The following is a 25,737-nucleotide window of genomic DNA, read 5'->3' as shown; positions in this document are numbered from 1 at the left end:
TCTATCCAACACTATTCCATTTTCATCCATATGTTTATCCAGTGACCATTTACATGCCCTTTGAAGTAGGCTAGCCTGCAACTGTTTCTGCCAGGGCATTCCATGACCCTTACTATTCTGAGTAAAGAAACTACCTCTGACATCTGTCCTTTATCTATCACCCCTCAATTTAAAACTATGTCCCCTTGTGCTAGCCATTGCCATCCGAGGGAAAAGGCTCTCACTGTCCACCTTAACTAACCCTCTGATTATTTTATATGTCTCAATTAAGTCACCTCTCAACCTCCTTCTCTAACGAACATAGCCTCAAGTCCCTCAGCCTTACCTCATAAGACTTTGTCTCCATACTGGGCAACATCCAAGCAAATCTCCTCTGCACCCTTTCCAAAGCTTCCACATCCTTCCTATAATATGGTGACCAGAACTGTGTGCAATACTCCAAGTGCGGCCTTTTTAACAACCCTATCAATCTGGGTGGCAACTTTCAGTGATTTATGTATATGCACACCGAGCTTTCTCTGCTCATTTACACTACCAAGGATCTCACTGGCAGCCCAGTACTCCTTATTACTGTTGCTCCTTCCAAAGTGAATCACTTTACACTTGTCCACATTTAACTCCACTTGCTGCCCCTCAGCCCAGCTCTGCAGCTTATCTATGTCCCTCTGTAACCTGCAACATCTTTCAGTACTATCCACAACTCAACCGATCTTAATGTAATCCGCAAATTTACAATCTGCAAAAGCACAGCAGTTCAGGCAGCATTCAAGGAGCTTCGACATTGACGTTTCGGGCAAAAGCCCTTCATCAGGAATAAAGGCAGTGAGCATGAAGCGTGGAGAGATAAGCTAGAGGGGGTTGGGGGTGGGGAGAAAGTAGCATAGAGTACAATGGGTGAGTGGGGGAGGGGATGAAGGTGATAGGTCAGGGAGGAGAGGGTGAAGTAGAAAGGTGGAAAGGAGATAGGCCGGTAGGACAAGTCCGGATGAGTCATGGGGACAGTGCTGAGCTGGAAGTTTGGAACTAGGGTGAGGTGGGGGAAGGGGAAATGAGGAAACTGGTGAAGTCCACATTGATGCCCTGGGGTTGAAGTGTTCCGAGGCGGAAGATGAGGCGTTCTTCCTCCAGGCGTCTGGTGGTGAGGGAGCGGCGGTGAAGGAGGCCCAGGACCTCCATGTCCTCGGCAGAGTGAGAGGGGGAGTTGAAATGTTGGGCCACGGGGCAGTGTAGTTGATTGGTGCGGGTGTCCTGGAGATGTTCCCTAAAGCACTCTGCTAGGAGGCGCCCAGTCTCCCTCATGCAGAGGAGACCGCATTGGGAGCAACAGATACAATAAATGATATTAGTGGATGTGCAAGTAAAACTTTGACAGATGTGGAAAGCTCCTTCAGGGCCTTGGATAGAGATGAGGGAGGAGGTGTGGGCGCAGGTTTTAGAGTTCCTGTGGTGGCAGGGGAAAGTGCCAGGATTGGAGGGTGGGTTGTAGGGGGGCGTGGACCTGACCAGGTAGTCACGGAGGGAACGGTCTTTGTGGAAGGCGGAAAGGGGTGGGGAGGGAAATATATTCCTGGTGGTGGGGTCTGTTTGGAGGTGGCGGAAATCAACTTCAACAACACATTCCACCCTGACCTTAAATTTGCCTGGATCATCTCTGACACCTCCCTCCCCTTCCTAGCCCTCTCCATCTCCATTAATGATGACCAACTTGACACTGACATTTTTTACAAACCCACCGACTCCCACAGCTACCTGGATTACACCTCTTCCCACCCTACCTCTTGCAAAAATGCCATCCCGTATTCCCAATTCCTCCACCTCCGCCGGATCTGCTCCCAGGAGGACCAGTTCCACCACAGAACACACCAGATGGCCTCCTTCTTTAGAGACCGCAGTTTCCCTTCCCACGTGGTTAAAGATGCCCTTCAATGCATCTCGTCTACATTCCGCACTTCCGCCCTCAGACCCCACCCCTCCAACCGTAACAAGGACAGAACGCTCCTGGTGCTCACCTTCCACCCTACCAACCTTCGCATAAACCAAATCATCCACCGACATTTCCGCCACCTCCAAACATTTTTCATTTGAACCATTAAATCACCCTCAATCCCATGCCTCTCTACTTTTTGCAATAGCCTACTGTGGAGAGCCTTATCAAATGCCTTGCTGAAATCTATATACACCACATCAACCTCTTTGCCCTCATCCACCTGTTTCGTCACCATCTCCAAGAACTCAATAAGGTTTGTGACGCACGACATACCCTTCACAAAACCGTGTTGACTATCCCGAATCAACTTATTCCTCTCTAGATGATTATAAATCCTATGTCTTATAAACGTTTCCAACATATTGCCCACAACCGAAGTAAGACTCACTGGTCTATAATTATCAGGGTTGTCTCTACTCCCCTTCTTGAACAAGGGGACAACATTTGCTATCCTCCAAACTTCTGGCACTATTCCTGTAAACAATATTGACAAAGATCAAAGTCAAAGACTCTGTGATTTCTCCCGTCTTCCCAGAGAATCCTAGGGTCAATCCCATCTGGCCCAGGGTGCTTATCTATTTTCTCACTTTCCAGAATTGCTAACACCTCCTACTTGTGAACCTCAATTCCATCTGGTCGAGTAGCCTGTATCTCAGTATTGTCCTTGACAACATTGTCTTTTTCCACTGGGGTGGATACCAATGAAAAATATTCACTTCGCGCTTCTCCTATCTCCTCGGACTCCACGCACAGCTTTTCACTACTAGCCTTGATTGGCCCTAACCTTTCTTTTGTCATTCTTTTATTCCTGATGTACCAATAGAAAGCTTGAGGGTTTTCCTTGACCCTATCTGACAACAACTTCTCATGTCCCTTCCTGGCTCTTCTCTGCTCTCTCTTTCGGTCTTTCCTGGCTAACTGGGAACACTCAAGAGTCCTAGCTGGGCCTTCACATCTCATCCTGACTTAAGCCTCTTGACAGATTTAACTTCTTTAATAAACCACGGCTCCCTCACTTGACCACTTCCTCCCTGTCTGACAGGTACGTATTTATCAAGGAGAGTTGAAAGATTTAAATGGAAAGCCGATTGGAGACAAGTGGAACTTGAGATGGGCATACCTAGAAGAAAAATGGCAGTGAATTAAGCACTCATAAAAGCAAAGTACTGTAAATGCTGGAAATCAGAGGTAAAAACCAACTTGTGTAGAAACTTACTATGTTTGACCATTTATGTGGGGAGAGAGAGAAAGAACTTTGCTTTTCTCTCTCTACAGGTGCTGCCAGACCTGTTCGGTGTTGAAAAATAGATTTTTTCCCTGTTGAGTGAGCTGGTACAAGTACAACATTTAAAAGGCATCTGGATGGATACATGAATAGGAATGGTTTCAAGAGATGTGGGCCAAATGTTGGCAAATGGGACTAGATTAATTTAGGATATCTGGTCGGCATGGATGTGTTGGACTGAAGGGTCTGTTTCCATGATGTACATTTCTATGACTGTCAGCTGCAGATCATCCAGTTCGGAAACCACACTGGGTTAATAGTTAGAAGGCTGCCACAGAGATACTTCTGATAAAAGTGATTGTGGCAGACATCAAGCAAAAACTGAATGGTTTGCATAACATAACATTGGAAAAACATTTTGCTGTCTACTTGGAAAAGTTAATCCCAAATCTTTCATGAAAACTGGAGGTTTCTTAGAATGTTTTTGTTATGCCCATGGCACAATAGTTTCTGTAATGTGTTTGAGTGTAGTAGAGCATAAAAATTGTGTCTTGTCCCAAATCAGTAGAGTTCACCTGCCGTGTGCGTCAAATTCTCATAGAAAAGTGGAAAAAGCAACTAATGTAAATAAACTATTTTCAGATTGAAGTCAATTGGAACAGTAAAACAGCATATGTAGTCCTGAAATTTCCATTCTGATTGTATTGTTTTTAATGCATCTTCATTACGTAGTTGAGCTACCACGTATGTTGGACTTTGGTGCCATGAGTAAAAAAAAATGTTCTCTGATAAGTCTTATAAGACACAAACTCTGCATCAACTTTAATGAAAAGATATGGAAGGGCATCTTCCACTCCTTTGGAACATATTAAACACTGTGACCAGGCTCACATTGACATCATCTTTTGGCTTTTATTGAAATACAGTACTGTAAGTACCAGTGGCTTTCATGTGTTGGTGATTCAAATGTTTGTTTGTGTATGAGCTTGCACACCTTCAGCTGGCTTTGGAAACCCCAGAGTTGTGTCTGAATCTGAACTTGGTTAATATTGATGTATGTCCTTTCCAACTATCAATGGATGGTCAACGGAAACCCCAAAATAGCAGAACCATGCTGAGGTCAGCTCAGGTGCCCATTGTTAATCTGACATTAGCTCACTTGCTTCTAGTGAGGGATCAAATATGAATCTCTTGGTGCAACAGGAATTGCCATCATTCTTTGGAGTAATGATTGTGTGATTTTTAATTGCTCAGCTTAAGCCAGCTAACACAAATTCATATTTGTTGCTTGATTGTTCATGTCCATTGTTGCTTGTGTGCCCTCAATTTACTGTTCCAGTCTATCAGTGAGTTAAGAGAATCCCTATAACAAGAACATGTTTGTCAATACTAAAGGTGACTTGTATAAGAGTGTGCAACTGTTTAAATCAATTTATTATTTTTAGTTTTTGCAGATATCTGAACAGCAATGTGCACTTGTGTGCTGTAGTCACAGAGCAGAAGGCACCTCCTAAAGATGAGGGGATCACAGCAGTTCGAGCTAAACAATCCATGCAGTTTGACTGGGCCTTGAACAAGTTGGACTCATCTGTACGGAGAACAGGCCGTATCACAAAAACCTTGTTGTTGAAGATTTTTCATGACGTTTGTCGAACAGGTTTGTCATTTGTTATATTTGGAGCACTTTTTAAAAATTGGTTTCTAATTGATCAAAATTTGCATTATAATTACTTTATTACCTGCTTTATTACCTGTTTGTCATTATTGAAATATGAACTTTGAAATAATTTTGAAAAAAAATGTGTAAAATATTTTGCTTTCCTCCTCTGAATATTTTAAGGCTTACATGATAACCCCCAATTGCTGTTTAATACATAGTTTTCTCTGCTTATTCTGTTATTTTTTTTCTTGATATTGAGCTACATACTTGGATGAGTCCCATGTGGGCAATGAGTAGTTTCAAAAGCCGATTGAATGCATTGACTTAAATACAATCATTTGAATTGAATGCTGCCTTCTAGTGACTAAGTGACTGGGACTTCCGGTTAATTCAGTTAAAAACTGAGTGTGATTCCAATAAATTATGTTCATGGGATATAAGCATTTCTGGTAAGTCCTGAATCTGTTGCTCTCCTCTAGCCTTCCTTGAGAAGGTGGTGATGTGTTATATTTTAATTTGCTGCAATCCAAGTGGTCCAGGTACATCAACAAGCTGCTGATCGGTAAGGAATTCTAGGATTCTGACCAGTAATAGTGAAGGATCAATGGTAAAGTTCCAAGTTGGGGTAGTGCATGGCTTGGAAAGAAACTTATGCTGACATTGGTATTCCCACATAAATGTTGTTTCTCCTTTCAGGTAGTAGAGTTCAACAGGTCAAAAAGAGACCCGTTGGCTCACTGTGCCCACATCTCTCTTCGGGCATCTGCTTATATGTCCCATTTTCCACCATTTGACCTATAGTCTTGTATGATATGGCATTTCCAATTATCATTTAAATACTATTTAAATTTTATGCCTGTATCTCCCCTCAGTCTTCTCTGCTGTAAGCAAAAAAAAAAGCAACACTGACCTAACTACTCCCTCTTCGTAGTTGAAATGTTCCACTAGAGACAACACCATGGTAAACCTCTACATTCTTGCTAGTGTAGTCACATCCTTTTAATGTGGCAACAGTTGGGGTTTGGTAGGTACTATCAAAGGAGCATTGATGAATTGCTGCAGTGCACCTTCTAAGGGGGAATACACAATCCTGCCATGCACTGGTGATGGAGGGTGAATGTTTAAAGTGGTGAATGGAGGGCTAATCACTCTGGCTGCTTTGTTTTGCGTGATGTTGAACTCAAAGATGTAGGCAAGAGGAGAGCATTCCACCATACCTCTGACTTGTGTATTGTAGATGTTGGATAGCCTTTGGGAGTGAGCTGAATTACTTGCTGCAGCTTACCCAGCCTTTAACCTGTTAATGTAGCTGTTATATTTATTTGAATGATTTCTGGTTATTATGCCATTTTCTATCAAAAAAAGGTTACATTTTCTATTGTTGAAGGTGATTATTGTCAGACATTCATGAGCTATGTCATTTATCTGCTCAAGCTGTTTGTTATCCAGGCCTTGCTGCATGAAGTTAAATAACGCTCTGTTGCATTTGTAATCATCTGCAAACATTCAAATGTTTGATCACCTAACTGTGGAATATCTTTAGTTCAGCAGCTGAAGGTGGTTGGTTTAAGGATAATAGTGTGTGTTCCTATCTCTGAGCCATGAGGACTGGGTTCAAGTTGCAACTGTTCCAGGGGTGTGTAAAACCACCTCTGAACAGGTTGATGAGTAAATATCTACCCTGGAGAACTTAGGACTGTGATGGTGCAGTTGTCATGTACCACCTTTTGAGCCAGGAGGATTGGATTCAAGACCCACCATAGATGTGTATTAACGTCGCTTAAAAGGTTGATTCGAAAATATTTACCCTGCAGAACATTTGCATCAATACCCATGGCTGAGACGATTGATCCTCAACTACCTAAACCTGCTTTGTGCAAGGACTGATTCCAACCAGTGGAGGATTTTCCCTTTAATTCTCATCAATTTTGGTTTTGCCAAGGCTCCTTTCTACCATCTCCAGTCATAGTCATACAGCGTGGAAACAGACCCTTCAGTCTGACATGTCCATGCTGACCAGATTTCCCAAATTAAACTAGTGCCATTTGCCTGCATTTGGTCCATATCCCTCTCAACCTTTGTAATTCATGTACTTGTCCAAATGTCTTAAATGCTGTCATTGTACCTGCCGCTACCACATGCGCACCACCCTCTGGGTGAAAAGGTTGCTTTTCTGGTCCGTTTTACATTTTTCACCTCTCACCTTAAACCTACCCCTCTAGTTTTCAATTCCCCATTTGAGCAGTCATTCCCATCCCATGTCTGGAATTTAACGTATTTGTCCCTGTTTGGAGAGATGCTCTAATGAGGACTGGACCCAAGTGACTGACAGAACCCAAACTGAGTAGCGGTGAGTAGGTCATTGCTAGGAAAGTGACACTTGATAGCATCACCTATCACTTGGCTAACAATTGATTAGGGCAGTACATAGTCGGTTTGAATGGATTTGTCCTGCTTCTTGTGGACAGGTCATGGCTATCATTTGGGTTGTAGGGCAGTAATCTAATTAAGTCTGGTTTTCTTGAATGCCATAAAAAAATTGAAATTGTGAAGAATATTTAAAAAAAACATTTTAAAGAGCAGGGAAATGTTGGTTACTTGTTTAGGAAGACAACTTTGGGGTAATTTCTTGGTATTTCTTTTTCCTGAGATGCTTACACACTTGATGCAACTGCAACACGCCAACCTGTCTGAACAACCAAAATTTTATTAAGCACAGTACAATATATGCTTTGGAGAAACCCTGAACACACTTCGCGATGCTTGCGAGGTGTGACCAGGGAAGCTCTCCCTGAACAAAGGCAGCAGTCCTTCCTTTATACAATATCTTCATATCATAGTTAGTAATGCCCACAAGACAATCTCCCGTCACATGCTACTCAAGGCCCAATGCACTGACCACATCATCCCCAGAAACAATGTAAAGCAAATCATCCCTTAATGGCCAGATCTGGTGTGAATTGTATTTTTTTTATCTACAGGGAGTAGTCAAATTGCAACTGTAATGTTGTTCTTGATTTCTGAATAAGGACAGAAATGTAAATAGGCTTTTGAATGGCAAGGAAATGGCCATGTAAATGATTCTGAATAATAGATGAGAATGTAATTTCTTACAATCTATCTGTAAGTCAGAGGCATCCCACCCTAGCCTCGGGATGTTCAATTTCCGGCAGGTCAGCAGAGCAAGCTAACTTTTCAATCTCACTCTAAGTCGCGGTCTCTGACCACTGTCAAATTCTATCAAGATTCCAAGTTAGTGGAAAACTTGGAATATCTCTTTTGTTTAAGTTAGGCTTGTTCACTGGAGGTTGAGTGATAGGAAGAAAAAGGAAGTTTGATTTTAAAGAAAGAGGGTCTTGGATTTTTAAATAGCATCTTTCGTGACCTCAGGATGTCCGAAGGTGCTTCAAACCAATTTTGTTTTCATCCATTAGTGGATGTGGCCCATCTCTAGTTGCCCTTGAGAAGGTTGTATGTTGAATATATTTTGAAGTGTAACTGCTTTTGCCATGCAAAAATGCTGACAACTAATTTACACATAGCCTGGTTCTTCAAACAACTGTGATGTGACAATCAGATAATCTATTCTTTGAGTAATATTTTATGAAGTATAATCCTGCCCAGTACATCAAAGATAGCTACTCTTTTGGAAAAGTGTTACTGAATCTTTGACATCTACATGAGATGTAAATGTGGCCTTATTTTAATGTCTTACCTGACAGTGCAGTAGCCCCTCATTCTGCACTCGCTCATCACTCTAGATTATGTTGCAATCTCTTGGCTGGGCCTTGAACGCACTGCCTCTGAGAGTTTGACCATTGAACCATGGTTGACACCAGTACGAAGACTTAGAATATATTTTTTAACCTGCAGTAAAAATACTGAAAGCACACAAAGTAGAACATTTTTTAAAGTGCAAACTGTTATCTGATGTTTCTTCAAAGTGCGAAGATATTGGTTTTCATGTGATAGTCAATGGCAATATAAGCTTGCAAAGCAGGATGAATGAACGCATTTGTGATAGCATCTTAGAATGGTTAATGCTATAGATAACAGTCAGACAGCGTGTCAAAGCCCTTTTCTGTGCTGATCGTGATGGATTAATTACTGATTTTAAAGGCTCCAACTTTAAGTTTTCTGAAAAGTAAAATTTTTGCATAATTCCAATGTTGATATATTTTATCAACCTGTTCAGCTATGTTGTATATACCTCTGGAACAAGTGAGGCTTGCATCCTGGCCTTCTGGCTAAGAGTTGGGTCATTCCCACTTCATCAGAAGAGACCCTATCAAGTCGAATATAGTACCCAGGGGCACATGGGCTACTGGAATAGGGTGTGCATGTGTGGGTCTAGATGGAATTCTCTTTGGAGATTCAGTGAAGACTCGATGGGCCAAATGGTCTCAATCTTCACTGGAGGGATTTTGTGATTCTATGGTCGTATTATAGCTTTTGGAAAAATAAGACCCATGAGCCAAGTATATGATTTAATCTTGAGGCTTCAGATAAATTATGAGAAAAAAAACAACTTGAATTGGTACATCTGCCACTCTACTATTCCAATTAAACCAAGAGGTCAACCCTGGTTCACTGAACAATGCAGGAGGATGTTCCAGGAGCAGCATAAACATACCTAAAAATGAGGTGTCACCCTGATGAAGCTACAGCTCAAGGCTACCTGCATACCAAGCAACATAAGCAGCAAGTGATAGATATAAGCAATTGCGCAACCAGTAGATCAGATCAAGGCGCTGTAGACCTGCCACATTCAAGAGTGAATAGCATGGGACAATTAAATTCTATGGCGGAGGCAGTTGAATTTTTAGAGCACGAGAAGACTGCAAGGAATAGAAGTGAGTTGGTCATTTGGATCTTTTGATTCTGCTGTGTCATTAAAACTGTCAATTGCTGATCTTACACCTTAACGCCATCATCTTGCTCAATCATCATATTCCTCAGAGTTGGGTCCCGGAAATTAGGTTTACCCGTGACCAGAGTTTTGCCTAGTGGACCCTTAGTTTATTTTTCTGTTTGACCTTTTAGAGACAGTTCCATTTGGGAACAGAGAGACGCTGGGTGTCCAGTTTCTAGACTCTGCTGGTGTTGACTCTTCTTTTACAAAGAAGTAAGAGAATTTTCAGCCATGCCATTCTGCGTTGTTTTTCCTCCTTACTCTGCTTACTCCAACAAAGAGTGACCTTTCTTTGAGGAGGCTGAATCTGGGAGCAGCTAATTGGGATTGAACCTTTATTGCCTTGTTCCTTCATACTTTGCTTCAGTGCTTCCATATAAGAGATCATGGTTGACAATTTATTTATGGTATGAGTAAAATGATGCTTTTTAGTTTAATTATTGCTTTGTCTTGCTTGGTGTTCCTGATTGTGAGACTATGAATCAATGGCAGCTCTCTCACTTTGAAAGTCAGTTCATGTTGTACTGCAAGTTGAGCACCCCAAACTTGACTGGTTAAAAATCAGATTTGCCTACAAACCAGATATATTTCTTTCAGCCCTCAGACTGAAATGAATGGAGAGAAAATTGATTTTTAAAAAAATACAATATAACTCAAATGTTTGCTTGTGTAAATTTTATCCTTAGAATGATTGTAACAACAGAACAGTATTTTTACTGCTCTCAATCTGAAGCCTGAAAATTAAACACAGAGAGACTATTTTGTTGATTTTATACAGTTATCCAAGAGGGATTGCTAACAACTGAAACAAAAGATGAACAGCCTCAGGCCAATTCAGAAACCTGAAAGTAAAATGCTGGTCTTTATCATCTATCGACTCTCATCTGATCCAGTGGATAATCCAAATTATGGGCAAATCTGACATGCGCCATGATCTGTTCCGAGGGTGCAGGATTTTGGACGTCAGAATAGTATTTGTCTTTTCTTTGACAATTTGAAGCTGGGGCTTGCAGATGAAAGTTACAGAAAAGCAATGAAACACTGATGGGTGGATGGCCTTGTGTGTAGCATTTCTCTTATTGTGTTGCTCGTGTACCACGTGTTATCAGATTGGCATGAGCTTAGCTACAAACTTTTTGTTGGATTTGGTAGTTATGTTCCCTCGGTAAAGCTGTTGTGTAGGGAAAAGTTTGGAGATGCTCATTAAATTTGAGCACTGTTTTCAAGGCTATGCAAGTTTCTTTACAAATTAAGGGTGAAGTGTGGTATATACCAAGTACAGTCAGCTTTGAAGCAGATTCCACATCAAATTGAGAAGTGAGATGAGAGATCGCTTGGTATTTCTGCATCTGTTGAAGATTGATGGAGTCAATGATTATGTTTAGTGACTAAATCCATTGTGATGGAATAGTGTATTCACCATGATGGTGGAAGGCCAACTAGAAGGGGTATGGAGGCCTATGACCAGTGATATGCCGCAAGGATTGGTGCTGCATCCAATGCTTTATGTCATTTATACAAATGATTTGCATGGGAGTATAGGAGGAATGGTTACGAAGTTTGCAGGTGACACCAAAATTAGTGGTGGAGTGGACAGTGAAGGTTATCTCCGCGTACCCGGGACTTTTGAGATGGGCAGATGGACTGAGGAGTGGCAGATGGAGTTTAATTTAGATAAGTGAGATGTATTTTGGTAAGGCAAATCAGGACAGAACTTATCCACTAAACGGTAAGGTCCTGGGGAGTGATGTTGAACAAAGACCTTGGAGTGCAGGCTCATTGTTCCTTGAAAGTGGAGTCAAAGGTAGACAGGATAATAAAGGTTTGTTATGCTTGAATTTAGGTCAGTGCATTGAGTATAAGAGTTGGGATGTCATGCTGTGATTGTATAGGGCATTGATTAGGCCACTTTTGGAATACTGCATTCAATTCTGGTCTCCCTGCTACAGGAAAGATGTTGTAAAACTTGAAAGAGTTCAGAAAGGATTTATAAGGATGTTGCCTAGGTTGGAGGATTTGTGCTATAGGGAGAAACTGAATAGGCTGAGGGCTGGCATGAGAGGTGTATAAAATCATGAGCAAGGATACAGTGAATAGCCAAAGTCTTTTCCTTTGGGTGGGGAAATCCAGAACTAGAGGGCAGAGGTTGAAGGTGAGGGTGGAAAGATTTAAAAGGAGTCGAAAGGGCAACATTTTCGCGTAAAGGGTGCTAGGTATATGAAATGAGCTGTGAGAGGAAGTGGTAGAGACTGGTTCAATTACAACATTTACAGGGCATCTGGATGGTTTCCTATTCAAAAGTTTGAAGGGATAGGGCCAAATGCTGACAAGTGGGACTGAATTAATTTTGGATATCTGGTCGGTGTGGATGAGTTGGACCGAAGGGTCTGTTTCCATGCTGTGCAACTGTTTGACTCTATGTACTCGCCAAGATGGTGGAAGGCAAACTAGATATGTCTTAGGAATTGCTCAGTGTGATAAGACTGCTTTCCTTTGAAAGTCAATGCCTGTAGCTTAAGATTTTTTGGTTACAAAGAATATGAAGGAAAGATAACCAACAACGAGCACCCGAGCTACAAATCTTCTCCCAAACTTTGAATATGAAGGAAAGATAACCTAGTCAGGAGCTGATAAACAATTGATCCCAAATTTGAATTTGAAACTTCTACAGGAAGTTAAAACTGAGGAAGGTTTAAAAAAAAGTGACTGTTTGAAAATTCTGATATTGTCATTGACTAAGGAGATAATTCAGTGACTATTGAATTTAACACTGGGATTCTAGAAAGAGGAAGAACAATGAGCATTTGAGAAGGAACAAGTAAGGGAAATACAGATAAGTCAGATACAAAATCAGTTATGAACATTTTTCAATTTTAAAGCATTGAATCAAAGTTAAGTTGAGAGCACTAGCCTTCATGTTCAGATTAGAAGATCTCCTTCTGGTAGTTGATGTTTTTCCCTGTCTCTTTGCAACATAAATGGGTGGCCAAATGTCTTCCTGAACCCCTCCAATGTCATGGTTCATTTGCTGCAGGAAAGTGAAAAATTATGGCAAGTGTTTAGTTGTACACACTTTAGTAAAGGCAATCAGACCCATATTCAGTGGTAATAAATGAGAGTTCTCTGTCATTGCTAGCGAGCCAGATTTTATAAAAAGTCATTCAGAGGATGTGCGCTTTGCCAGCTAGGCCAGTTCTTATTGCTGATCCCTAATTGTCCTTGAGAAAGGGAATTCCAGGATTTTGATTTAGTAATAGTGAAGGAACAACAGTATATTTCCAAGCCTTGGTTGTGAATGGCTCGGAAGGGAACTTGTAGGAGGTGGTGTTCCTCTGTATCCGCTGTCCCTGACCTTCGAGATCGTAGTGGTCACGGGTTTAACAGGTGATGGTTCAAGTGCGTGAATTTCTGCAGTGCATCTTATAAATGGTACATACTGCTGTTGCTGTGCCTTGGTGGTGGCATAATAGGAAATTAATGTTAGTAGATGTGCAAATCAAATGGAGTGCTTTGTCAGGGATAGTGTCAAACTTCTTGATTTCTTGTGTTGTTGGAATGATACTCTACTCTCCAGGCAAGTGGATAGCGTTTCAACATGCTCCTGACTTTTACCTTGTAGATGGTGGGAATGTTTTGAGGAGTCAAGAGATGAGTCATTTGCTGCAGGATTTCTAGCCTCTGATCTGCTTGTTTAGCCACAGTGTTTTTAATGGCCAATCCAGTTCAGCTCCTGGCCCCATAGCTTTTGCAGTATCCAGTGCCTTTACCACAGGGTAATTTAACATGGCCAATACACCGAAACTGCATGTCTTTGGACTGTGGGGGAAGAAAAAAAACCAGAGGACCTGGAAAAAAACCCACGCTGACATGGAGAAAATGTACAAATTCCACACAGATAGTCAAGCAAGGCTGGAATTGAACCTGGGTCGCTGGTGCCATCATGCACCATGCTGCCCTGGATAAGACCATAATTACTTTGCAATTCAAGATGAGTTTGTTTGTAAGATTGAGAAGTCTGGGCAGTTTTGACAGCTTGAGCTCAATTGTTCAGTGATTCCTACCATCTCAACATTTCGGTGTTTTTAACATTTTGGAGCTTTCTAGGAGTCTTTCATATTTATCAGTTGCCATTTGGTAAGAAACTGACATGAGTTGTAAACTTTTTAATTCATCCACTTTTTCCACTGTTATGGTATAGAATCTTTACATGAAACTAACTTCCTTTCTTGGTCATCTTTCTTTGTGACTGAAGAATCTGTGTGCTTTTTTTTTCAGTTTTGTTACAGCTAGGTTATTTTGGGATCAATTTTGTGGTTTGAAGTTTCATATCTGCAATCAAAATTAAATGCATTCTCAACGTTTTTCCATGTCCCCGCATTACTGCAAATAGAGCGAGTTCTATCAGTATTAAGTTACTAAGCTGTTTTATTTTTGATCTAAACCAGGCTTTCCTAGTGGCAATCAAGCCTTGCTTCTGCTCCGTAGCTGTGGTTCTCTGCTTCCGGAGATGCAACTCTCAGAAAGAACGGATTTGGCTCACAGAATCTGGGACAAACTGCAAGAGCTAGGTATGGTTATGGGGAGAGTTTATTTTCTCTGCAAAAATGAGGCTGAAGGCACTGATGGATAACATAAATAGCTGACGTTTCTTCAGATGCTTATGGTCGATGAGAAATGTTTGAATGCTTGTATATGGCTGACACAGCCTACAAATAAAGGTAGTCTGAAACTACATAATTTACAGGAGATAGTTGGCTATAACAGGCTCCACTAATTTTTGAGACGGTGTTGTACAGCATTTTATTCAGATAATTGTTAAGGTGGAAAGCTTCAGTTAACACATTTATTATTCATTTGATCTTTAATTGAGAGAAAAGATTTAGAAGCCATATAGAGAAATATAATACAGAGCAATGTTTAATTTTACTTGGAAATTCCTATTTACAGCTTCCTTATTGCACAAAAATGTTGAGGTTCATTGTACACATGGCATTACTAAACAAAAAAAATTCCCTTTTTAATTTTTTGATTTAAGAATTCAATTTCAGCCCAAATTTTGCAGTCAACAGTGAATGAACTGGCTTTACCATTTGTTCGAACTAGATGGATTTTTTTTTGTCAGCTTTTGACCTGCAACTTAGGAAAATAAATATTAAACTTTGGTAGCTCTGGTATGTGGGACTCAGGAAATCAACATTTTGGCTCTTCAGGCAATCGGATTGGTAAATCTTAACTGTAGGAAATAAAATAGAGAGGTGAAGAAAGGTTGGATTGAGAGTGTAATGGGATGGAAAGAATTTTTTCCGTAAAAAATATTCTGAAAGATGGAGTCTCCATGTAGATCAAATTAAAATTTCAGTGCCAGTAAGGTAGTTTGAGAGTGTGTTTTTACTTATTCTTTGCTGGGATATGGACATTGTCAGGAAGGGCAGAATTTCTTACCCTTGCCTGCTTGTCTTTGAACTGAGTGACCACTGTTCGGCTATTTCAGGCAGCAGTTGAGAATCCTCCACTACAATGAATCTCGTTTCTGTAGACCAGACAGAAAACAATGGCAGATTTCCTTCCCTAAGGAACGTTTGTGAGCTGTTGGGTTTTTATCACATCAGATTGTTTCATGGTTAGCATTACTTAGACTACCTTTTAATTGCAGATTTAGTAATTAAATTCAAATTCCACCAACAGCTGTGGGGATTATGAATCTGTGTTTCTAGCGCATTAGCCTGAGCCTATGTTTTACTGGTCTAATGGCATTACCATTATTCCACTGTTACCCCCAAAATTCAGGTACATTATGGTACTAAATGTTCTTGTGGTTAGGAATTGGATTTCAGTACCGAATCTCTGAGGTACTGGTCTAATGCTTTTTTTTTAAGAATAGTCAGGAATTGGTCAGCAACATCCAGATTTCCATGTCGTACTGCATATGTGCAGCTGCCAGAAGTTGCTATCCTATTTAGCCAATACGAAATAAGAGTGCTGTCAGCTTCACCATTGCTTTTCATAAAAAAATCCAATTTTTTACATTTTAGACACAATACATCTCTTTTGTGAATTTTCTTAGTGTTTGGCCAGTGAAAATCACAGTCTTGCAGATTTATTCTGCTTTGTAACAGCCAAACATCGTTGTGACATGCTCTATTTTCAATTGTCACAAGTCTGTTCATTATCTCACAAATGTGAAATATTGATGCTGTGAATTTATCCTGTTTTACGGTGTATGCGCAAGTAAGCTAAAAGATTGCTTCCATTTTCTTTCTGTGACTATATCGAAAATGGCAGTAGCTCCAGGCAAGTTACTATATTCATAAACACTTCGAAGTAAATTTGAAAAATCTAGGTGGCAGATAGATTATATAATTCATCTATACTTTGTAAGGCATAGAAGCAAACTTTGTAACCATCCAGGTCGTTTCACCAATTTGAATTGAATAAATCATGTAATTTGTTGACTTGCTTTATGATTTATTAAGCTTCTAAACCAACAAGATGTTTAGTCTCAAACTCTGTCGATAAAATGCTGTCACACATTATGATCACGTTTGTTTCACAATTTCTATAGCTGCTTAACCCTTTGCTTTCATTGACACAGTGAACTCAAAGCCAGCTAATCTAAGGGTAGTTTTTTAAGAAAAGATTTTTTAAAAATCTCATGGGAGTGTTTCTAATACTTCATTAGGATGTCTGGTCAAGGCAAGTTCAACAGCCAGATAAGCACCCTCAACCTTTGCAATAAACAATTTGAGATCCCTGCACTATGATGCATGTTAGCCTTTCACTTCAAATCTCATGACAGCTTTTGCAGTCTGTGGAACCTGAAGACTTACAGGACACATGGAAACAATAATAAATGCAATTGTTAACTGTAAAACAGAGTACGATTGGCTCCGGAATTCTGAAATGAAATTGAAATGCTGAAAATGTTCTGGCTATGCAACATCTGTGTTGAGAGACAAACAGAGTTGATGTTTCAGGTCTGCAACCATTTTCTCTCTATACAGGTGCTACTTAGCCTGCTGGGCATTTGCAGCATTTTATGCTTTTATTTTAAGTAAATTTTAACTGTTGTAATGTTCAGAATTAGATCTAACAGTTATATTGTACAAATGATCTATGGTCCCATTTCATAGGACTTAACAAACTCAGTTTAAAGCATCAGTGGACTTGTTATTGCTTGGAGCTATGAGAAGCAATGAGCTCAGTTAATTGGAGAGTGAAGTTCTTTTACTTATAAGCATGCCACTTAGTGCAGACAGCTACATCCATTGTAAAACTTCCTCTGCACTTGGATCAGAGGCACATAACTGATGTTTTTCCACTTCTCATCTAAACAAGCCTGTATCCTTATTAGTAAGATTGCCAGTTGGAACTGAATTAAAGACAGTTTTATAGTATGTATGTATGCCCATTCAATTGATAACGTAAGTATGTGACCTTCCTAGCTCATTGAAGATTTTCATATCATTTGGGCTAAATTTAATCCAGAATCAGTGGTTTTACTATCCAAGTTATGCCAATCGAATAATAACCAGCAGCTACGAGTTCAAATGTGCTGATCTTCTACTGATCAATTATCTATGATTTCCAGGTGCTGCATATGATGTGAGCCATTATAATGCGTTGTTGAAAGTCTACCTTCAGAATGAGCATAAGTTTTCACCAACTGATTTTTTGGCAAAAATGGAATCTGCAAATGTGCAACCCAATCGAGTAAGTTATTTACCTGTTTACCACTGAGTTTCGAAGTTCATTGTCTCTCTATTTACCTTTAGCATATTGCTGAAAATTGTGAACTTCTGTGTTGAAATGTGCAGTTTAATATCATATTTTATCACGTACTGCAGTTTTCAGTTTGAAAGGGGTTTGGAGAGTCCTCGCTGTCAACTTTCGCAGATTAAAATGATGACAAACCTGTTATTTTGTAGTTTTTTTGGATCGTTATATAGTTTGGCATTAGACCAAATCTATTTTACACATTTTTTTTGATATTTTGACTTGATTTTGCAGCTGGAATTGCATATAATTTTTCAAGTTGTTTAATTTTTGTCTAGAAATAGAAGTATTTTTATTATATAAAATACATGAAGCAAATCCTTGAATGTCCTTTTTTTCCTCTTAATATCCAGGTTACTTTCCAGAGACTAATAACAGCGTATTGTAATGAAGGAGATATTGAGGGTGCAAGGTATTGTTTCTAAAAGATTATTCATGTCCTGTAATTAGTGTGACTACAGAATGCACGTGATCAGAGAATGGCTACAGCACAGAAGGAGGCCATGCAGCTGAACCTGTCTTCACTGGTTCTCCAAATGAGTGAATTATTTATCTATTGTGAGGCATCTTTTCAAAAGCCTTTTTAAAAATCCACATAAATCACATCTATTGCATGACCATCTATGCTTTGTGTTTACATTTCACAAAAAGGCAATTGGTTTGGTCAACCAAGATTTCCCCTTGCTCACTATTCATTTGTTGCATTTTTCTTCTGTACATAGATTTGGAGGGATATGGGCCGGGTGCTGGCAGGTTGGACTAGATTGGGTTGGGATATCTGGTCGGCATGGGCGGGTTGGACCGAAGGGTCTGTTTCCATGCTGTACATCTCTGACTCTATGTTGTTCTGTTCTTTCTGTTAGTAAGGATTCCTTTACTTTTCCTCCCTCGAATGTTAAGCAGATTGGTCTGGGCATGTTGTACTCTCCTTCCTGAAATAAACATTGCATTAGCTTTCTGTTAGTCCTCTGACACTTCACCTTTTTCAAATGCATTATCAACAATGTATTGTAATGCCTCTTAGAATTTCTCTGGATTATTTTGTAATCCATGCATTTGGACAAGTGCAGATTCATTAAAGAAAGCTAGAATTAATTTGTTTAAGGTTATTTATGCTAAATGAGTTGGATTGTGTTCTTTAAGCGAACAAAAAATAGTTGAGTAGAGTAATGTGGTTGATGTTGTGGGCATGGATTTACAAAAGGCATTTTGGTCAAGTGCCACATCTTAGACTTGTCAGCAAATGTTGAAGTCTTACTTTCGATAAAATCTTTTGTGTAAGATTGATAGCAAAGGTAAAAGCCCATTGTTTTTAAGGAAATTTGGCAAAATTGGCTGAGTGGCAAGAAGTAGAGGGTGATGATTTGAGAGGGAATTTTCTTACTGGAAGTTTATATCCGTTGGGGTCCCACAGGGGTCATTGTTGGGGCCCTTGCTGGTTGTGGTTTATATAAACAATTTTAGACTCGAATATAGGAGGGTAAGTTCACAGATGAAACAGTTTACCACTGCACCAGTTTTTTGTGAGAAAAATAGTCTTAGATTGTGATAAGTTATAGACTGCTGGTCAGTGGTAAATGAGATGATGCAAGGGAATAAGTGAATGGTCCGACTCGGAGAAGCATTGAGAATCAGAGGTGCATATGTATACCAGTTCTTTAAGGTATCAGGATAGATGGATAACATGATTGAGAATGCATGTGGTAACCTTGCCTTTATTACTTGAGGCATCTAGTTTAAAATCAGGGAGGTTATGTTGGAACTGTATAGAAACATTAGTTAGGTGACAACTAGAGTATATTTTACAGGTTCTGAAATCCACATTATAGGGATGATATGATTCCACTGGAGAGGGTGCCTTGGCTGGACCGTTTTAGTTATGAAGAAATTTGAATAGATTGGGATTTTTTTTTTCCTTACAGTAGAGGAGATTGAGAGGCAACATGATTGAGATGTACAAAATTGAGGGGCATAAATAGGGTCGACAGGAAAAAAAACTTTCTTCTTTGTGGGAGGAATCAATGACCATGAGGCATAGATTTAAACTAAGAGCCAGAAGGTTTAGAAGAGTTGTGAGCAAACATTTTTTACCCAGAGGGTGTTGGGAATCTGGAACTCACTGTCTGTTGAGGCAGGAGCCCTCATAACGTTTAAGATGTATTTTGATATACATTTGTGAAACCAAAGCATTTATGGGGCCAATTCTAATCAAGAAAGCTAATGCAGTGCTTGCCTTTATATTTAAAGGACTGGAGCACCAAGATGTACAAGTTATGCTGCAGTTACTTAAAAAAAGCCCTGGTTAGAGCCCATTTGAAGTACTGTGAGCAGATCTAGGCATCACACCTAAGGAAGGATTTGAGCTTTGGAGGCAGTACAACATCGGTTTACAAAAATATCTGGTTTTCAGGCTTTATGAGGAGAGATTATACAAATTAGGCATGTTTTCACTTGAATTTAGATGGGTGATCTGATTGAAGTCTTCAAAGTATTGACAGGAAAAGAGAGGGTAGCTTAAGATAAACTCTTTCACCTAGTTGGGGATCCTAGAACTAGGGGGCAGAGACTGAGGATTGTGGCCAAACAATTCAGGAGAGATATTAGGGAGCATTTCTATACACAAGAGCTGGTCAATGGTTGGGACTGTTTTCCACAAACGGCGGTAGATACAGATCAATTGTTAACTTCAAATCTGAGCTGGACTTTTTTTTTCAGCAAAATCTTTTAAGGAAATGGTCCAAAAACAGGTATATGAGATTAGGCCATAGATCAGCCATTATCTCATTGACTAGTGGAACAGACTGGGGTGTCAGAATAGCCACCTCCTGTTCTTAAAAGGCTGTGGGCAAAGTGGTAGAAAATGGGGTGAGAATAGTTAAATGGTTGCTGTAACCAGATTTAATAATGTGGAGGAGCTGGTGTTGGACTGGGGTGGACAAAGTTTAAAAAAATCTCACAACACCAGGTTTATTTGGAAGCACTAGCTTTTGGAGCACTGCCCTTTCATTAGGTAGCTGTGAAACAGGATCGTAAGACACAGAATTTATAGCAAAAGATTACAGTATCATGCAACTAAAATGATGTATTGAACAAATTTAGATTGCTGTTAAATCTTTCATCTTTTTGGTTCATTAATATGTAAATCCCAGAATTTCTTTCATGTCACATTCTTGAGATAACTTAAGGTTTTATTAAAAAAGATGACAGGCGGCATTGTGGCTCAGTGGTTAGCACTGCTGCCTCAGGAACCCAGGTTCGATCCCAGCCTCTGGCGACTGTCTGCATGAGTTTTCTCCGGGTGCTCCAGTTTCCTTCCACAGTCCAAAGGTGTGCAGGTTGAGACAATTGGCCATTATAAATTGCCCATAGTGTTATGTGCAGTAGTCAGAAGGAAATGGGTCTGGGTGGGTTACTCTTCGGAGGGTCGGTGTGGACTTGGGCCAAAGGGCCTGTTTCCACACTGTAGGGAATCTAATCTAATCTGCAGAGAATCTAATCTAATCTAATCTAATTTAATTTAATGCATTGTCTGAGCTGGGATTTCATCTTTAAATTGTTTAATTTTATTGAACAGTACAAAATTACAGTTGACAATAAACAGAAAACAGCTATTCACAAAAAAAACACTATATACAGGGGAAAGGGCAACAAAGCTGAACCCCTTTGTACAACCAGTTTTCAGGGAGGTGAGGACAAACCTCCAATCCCCCTTCTATTTATCACAAAGACAACAGATAAGACAGTGCATACCGCACAGACCCAATATAGCTGTAAAAAAGACTGCTGACACCCATCCACACCACGTACTGATCAGACTGTCTTTGGCTGGCCTTTCTGCAGGACAGTCGTCGGCTGCCCTGCGTACTGACTGACTGACTGTCCCCAACCCACTTCCTTCTGGGATGGACATCAGCCACTGGCACCTAGTCACCCCGCTTACTAATCAAACCACCCCCGACCTGCTTTCCTGCTTTTGGCCTTCTAGCACCCAGCTGCCCCGTGTATTCACTGACTCTTTCTCTAGGCCAGTGTTTCTGCGGACCGGCCATTAGTTGTCTGGCTCCCAACCTCCCTGCGTACTGACCGGTCCACACACCCCACCCCTGTCGGCCTTCCTATGGGCTGCCATCAGCCTCTGCACATATTGACCAGCCTGACCTATATTGGCTTTCCTGTGAAAACGCTATCAGTTGCCTGGCCCCACCCACTCCACGTACTGACAGGCTCCTCCTGGCCCAGTTTGATTTTTTTTATTTAGGTGACAACATTTAGATAATAATCAAACAATGATTGCAGTAGTTGCCAGGCAATGACTTCCCAAGCTGAGCAGAAGTTGAATGGGTATGTGGTCATGATTTGAAGAGAATAAAGTGGTAACAGTTTGGATATGCTGCCAGTATTAAATTTAAGCATGAGATTTTAAAGCATTTTTATCATTTAGTTTGAAAATTTGCGTGAAACACCATTGCTTTCACTTCTAAGAAACGAGAAAGAACAGCAATGACAAAATACGTGATTAATGTTTGTGTGTGCATGCTTGCATAAGCATTTATTAAATAATATGTGTTCATTTTATAGTATTTATGGTGAATGGATCTATTGTCAGTGGAAATAGTTAGATGCAAAGTTTGGGCATTTAACACTTCAGCACATTAGCGATCTTTTAATTTTTTTTGTTAGAGCCTAAAGTTAAGTATTGTTAACACTTTATTGATGAATTCATACTGTTGTCTTTTAGTAAAATCCTCGGCTTCATGAAAAGTAAGGACCTACCAATTACAGAAGTGGTGTTTAATTCCCTGGTGACAGGACATGCACGGGCTGGGTAAGTAATGTGCTGCAGTGAAGTTTTCAAAGGTATATTGCTTAATATGAATGTGTGTATGTTTAATGTTTTGGATGGTGTGCTCTTTTTCCGTAACTCTTTGTAAATTTTGACGGTATTAGGCAAGAACTTTTGAAAGCTGATTGGGGGCAGATGTTTGCAAGTAAAGGGACGACTGGAAAATGGGAAGCCTTCAGAAATGAGATGACAATCCAGAGAAAGTATATTCCTGTTAGAGTGAAAGGAAAGGCTGGTAGGTATAGGGAATGCTGGATGACTAAAGAAATTGAGGGTTTGGTTCAGAAAAAGAAGGAAGCATATGTCAGGTATAGACAGGATAGATCAAGTGAATCCTTAGAGTATAAAGGCAGTAGGAGTATACTTAAGAGGGAAATTAGGAGGGCAAAAAGGGGACATGAGATAGCTTTGGCAAGTAGAATTAAGGAGAACCCAAAGGGTTTTTACAAATACGTTAAGGACAAACGGGTAAATAGGGAGAGAATAGGGCCCCTCAAAGATCAGCAAGGGGGCCTTTGTGTGGAGCCGCAGGAGATGGGGGAGATACTAAATGAGTATTTTGCATCAGTATTTACTGTGGAAAAGGACATGGAAGATATAGACTGTAGGGAAATAGATGGTGACATCTTGCAAAATGTCCATACTACAGAGGAGGAAGTGCTGGATGTCTTGAAACGGGTAAAGATGAATAAATCCCCAGGACCTGATCAGGTGTACCCGCGAACTCTGTGGGAAGCTAGAGAAGTGATTGCTGGGCCTCTTGCTGAGATATTTGTATCATCAGTTGAGGTGCTGGAAGACTGGAGGTTGGCTAACATGGTGCCACTGTTTAAGAAGGGTGGTAAGGACAAACCAGGGAACTATAGACCAGTGAGCCCGATGTTGGTGGTGGGCACGTTTTTGGAGGGAATCCTGAGGGACAGGATGTACATGTATTTGGAAAGGTAAGGACTGATTAGGGATAGTCAACATGGTTTTCTGTGTGGGAAATCACGTCTCACAAACCTGATTGAGTTTTTTAAAGAAGTAACAAAGAGGATTGATGAGGGCAGAGCGGTAGATGTGATCTACATGGACTTCAGTAAGGTGTTCGACAAGGTTCCCCATGGGATACTGATTAGCAAGGTTAGATCTCGTGGAATACAGGGCGAACTAGCCATTTGGATACAGAACTGGCTCAAAGGTAGAAAACAGAGGGTGGTGGTGGAGGGTTGTTTTTCAGACTGGAGGCCTGTGACTAGTGGTGTGCCACAAGGATTGGTGCTGGGTCCTCTACTTTTTGACATTTACATAAATTATTTGGATGCAAGCATAGGAGGTACAGTTAGTTTGCAGATGACACCAAAATTGGAGGGAAAGTGGACAGCGAAGAGGGTTACCTCCGACTGCAACAGGATCTTGACCAGATGGGCCAATGGGCTGAGAAGTGGCAGATGGCGTTTAATTCAGATAAATGCGAGGTGCTGCATTTTGGGAAACCAAGTCTTAGCAGGACCTATACACTTAATGGTAAGGTCCTAGGGAGTGTTGCTCAACAAAGAGACCTTGGAGTGCAGGTTCATAGCTCCTTGAAAGTGGAGTCGCAGGTAGATAGGATAGTGAAGAAGGTATGCTTTCCTTTACTGGTCAGAATATTGAGTCCAGAGAGGTCATGTTGCGGCTGTACAGGACATTGGTTAGGCCACTGTTGGAATACTGCGTGCAATTCTGGTCTCTTTCCTATCAGAAAGATGTTGTGAAACTTGAAAGAAAAGATTTACAATGATGTTGCCAGGGTTGGAGGATTTGAGCTACAGGGAGAGGCTGAACAGGCTGGAGCTGTTTTCCTTGGAGCGTCGGAGGCTGAGGGGTGACCTTATAGAGGTTTACAAAATTATGAGCGGCGTGGATAGGGTAAATAGACAAAGTCTTTTCCCTGGGGTCGGGGAGTCCAGAATTAGAGCGCATAGGTTTAGGGTGAGAGGGGAAAGATATAAAAGAGACCTCAGGGGCAACCTTTTCATACAGAGGGTGGTATGTGTATGGAATGAGCTGCCAGAGGATATGGTGGAGGCTAGTACAATTGTAACATTTAAAAGGCGTTTGGATGGCTATATGGATAAGAAGGGTTGGAGGGATATGGGCAGGTGGGACTAGATTGGGTTGGGATATCTGGACGGGTTGGACTGAAGGGTCTGTTTCCATGCTGTACATCTCCATGACTCTATAAATTAAACATAGTTACAGTAATATAGTATCTATTTTACTGGTCTAGAATCTAGTGATCAAGACATCAACAAGTCATGGCCTAGATTGGGAGGACAAACTCATTTGATTGAAACACCATTATTTTGGTTGGCATGAACCAAGTTGTTCGACACTTTGATTGTCAGAGTGTAGCTTTACTTTGTTGAAAACAAAGGAATAGGTCATCTAAAACTCAGAAAGATAACTAGATTGCTCTTCGAATTACTACAATACCTTTCTCGGACCATGACTTGTCACATGTATAGTGAGGCCATCTTTATGCTCTGAAGAAACTTAGAGCAGAAAAGTTCAAACTGTTCCTGGACAGAATTCTATCCGAAAGCAATTCCACCAGCCAAGGCCATCTGAATAGTTGAAGTGCTGAATCTTAGTACGACAGAAGAGAATAAGAGGTTCTCTCTCTCTCTAACCTGTTTCATGTTCAAGCTCTCCTGCAAAAATTAATTCTGGGCAAGTGGGCTAAAGGAACTGTTGTAACCTCCAAAAGTCGCTCTATTTTGAAGACCTTCACTTCAGTCTAATTAAAATGTGACTGAGAAACATTAGGCTTGCACCAAAAGAGATTGATTGAAATTGCATTTTTATTTACGATCAACATTTTCAATTTCTATTTTGTCATCTGTCTGTGTTTTTAGTTTTTTTTGTGTGTTAGTGTAAACAAGTTGCATGAGTGAGATTTCATGTTCTGGTTAACACCTGGGTCAACTGTTGTGAAATAAAGTAACCTTCATTTTTAAAATTCTCAATTGTCCTTGTGTTATTTAAATTGACTTGATCTCTGTGAACTTAGAAAATACAGAACTGCATAAAGTAACTTATTTGACCTCTGGCAAATAGAAGGAAATGGTTTGTAAAAAAAAAATACCTGTGATAACGTAATTTATTTCTGAATTTACAGATGAAACCAAATTGGGAATGTGATGGTCATTACTGAGCAGGAGAAAGTGAGCACTGCAGGTGCTGGAGGTCAGAGTCAAAAAGTGTGGCACTGGAAAAGCACAGCAGCTCAGGTAGTATCCGAGGAGCAGGAGAGTCGACGCGAAGGACTTATACTTGAAATGTTGACTTTCCTGCTCCTCGGAGGCTGCCT

General features: G+C 40.4%; 1 protein-coding gene across 1 annotated transcript in view; it reads left to right on the top strand.

Annotated features, from left to right (window-relative positions):
• lrpprc (leucine-rich pentatricopeptide repeat containing) overlaps positions 1-25,737 on the top strand; it is a 136,898-nt gene that overhangs the window by 2,234 nt on the left and 108,927 nt on the right. The window contains exons 2-6 of the mRNA XM_072580618.1: positions 4,658-4,869; positions 14,230-14,352; positions 17,373-17,494; positions 17,911-17,969; positions 22,296-22,382. Of these exons, the coding sequence (XP_072436719.1) occupies positions 4,658-4,869; positions 14,230-14,352; positions 17,373-17,494; positions 17,911-17,969; positions 22,296-22,382 (603 nt within the window). The remainder of the gene's footprint in view (positions 1-4,657; positions 4,870-14,229; positions 14,353-17,372; positions 17,495-17,910; positions 17,970-22,295; positions 22,383-25,737) is intronic.

This window comes from Chiloscyllium punctatum, chromosome 11 (genome assembly GCF_047496795.1).
Source record: "Chiloscyllium punctatum isolate Juve2018m chromosome 11, sChiPun1.3, whole genome shotgun sequence".
Lineage (NCBI taxonomy): Eukaryota > Metazoa > Chordata > Chondrichthyes > Orectolobiformes > Hemiscylliidae > Chiloscyllium > Chiloscyllium punctatum.
Note: the sequence above shows the minus strand (reverse complement) of the source record. Positions and strands in the feature narration are given on the sequence as shown.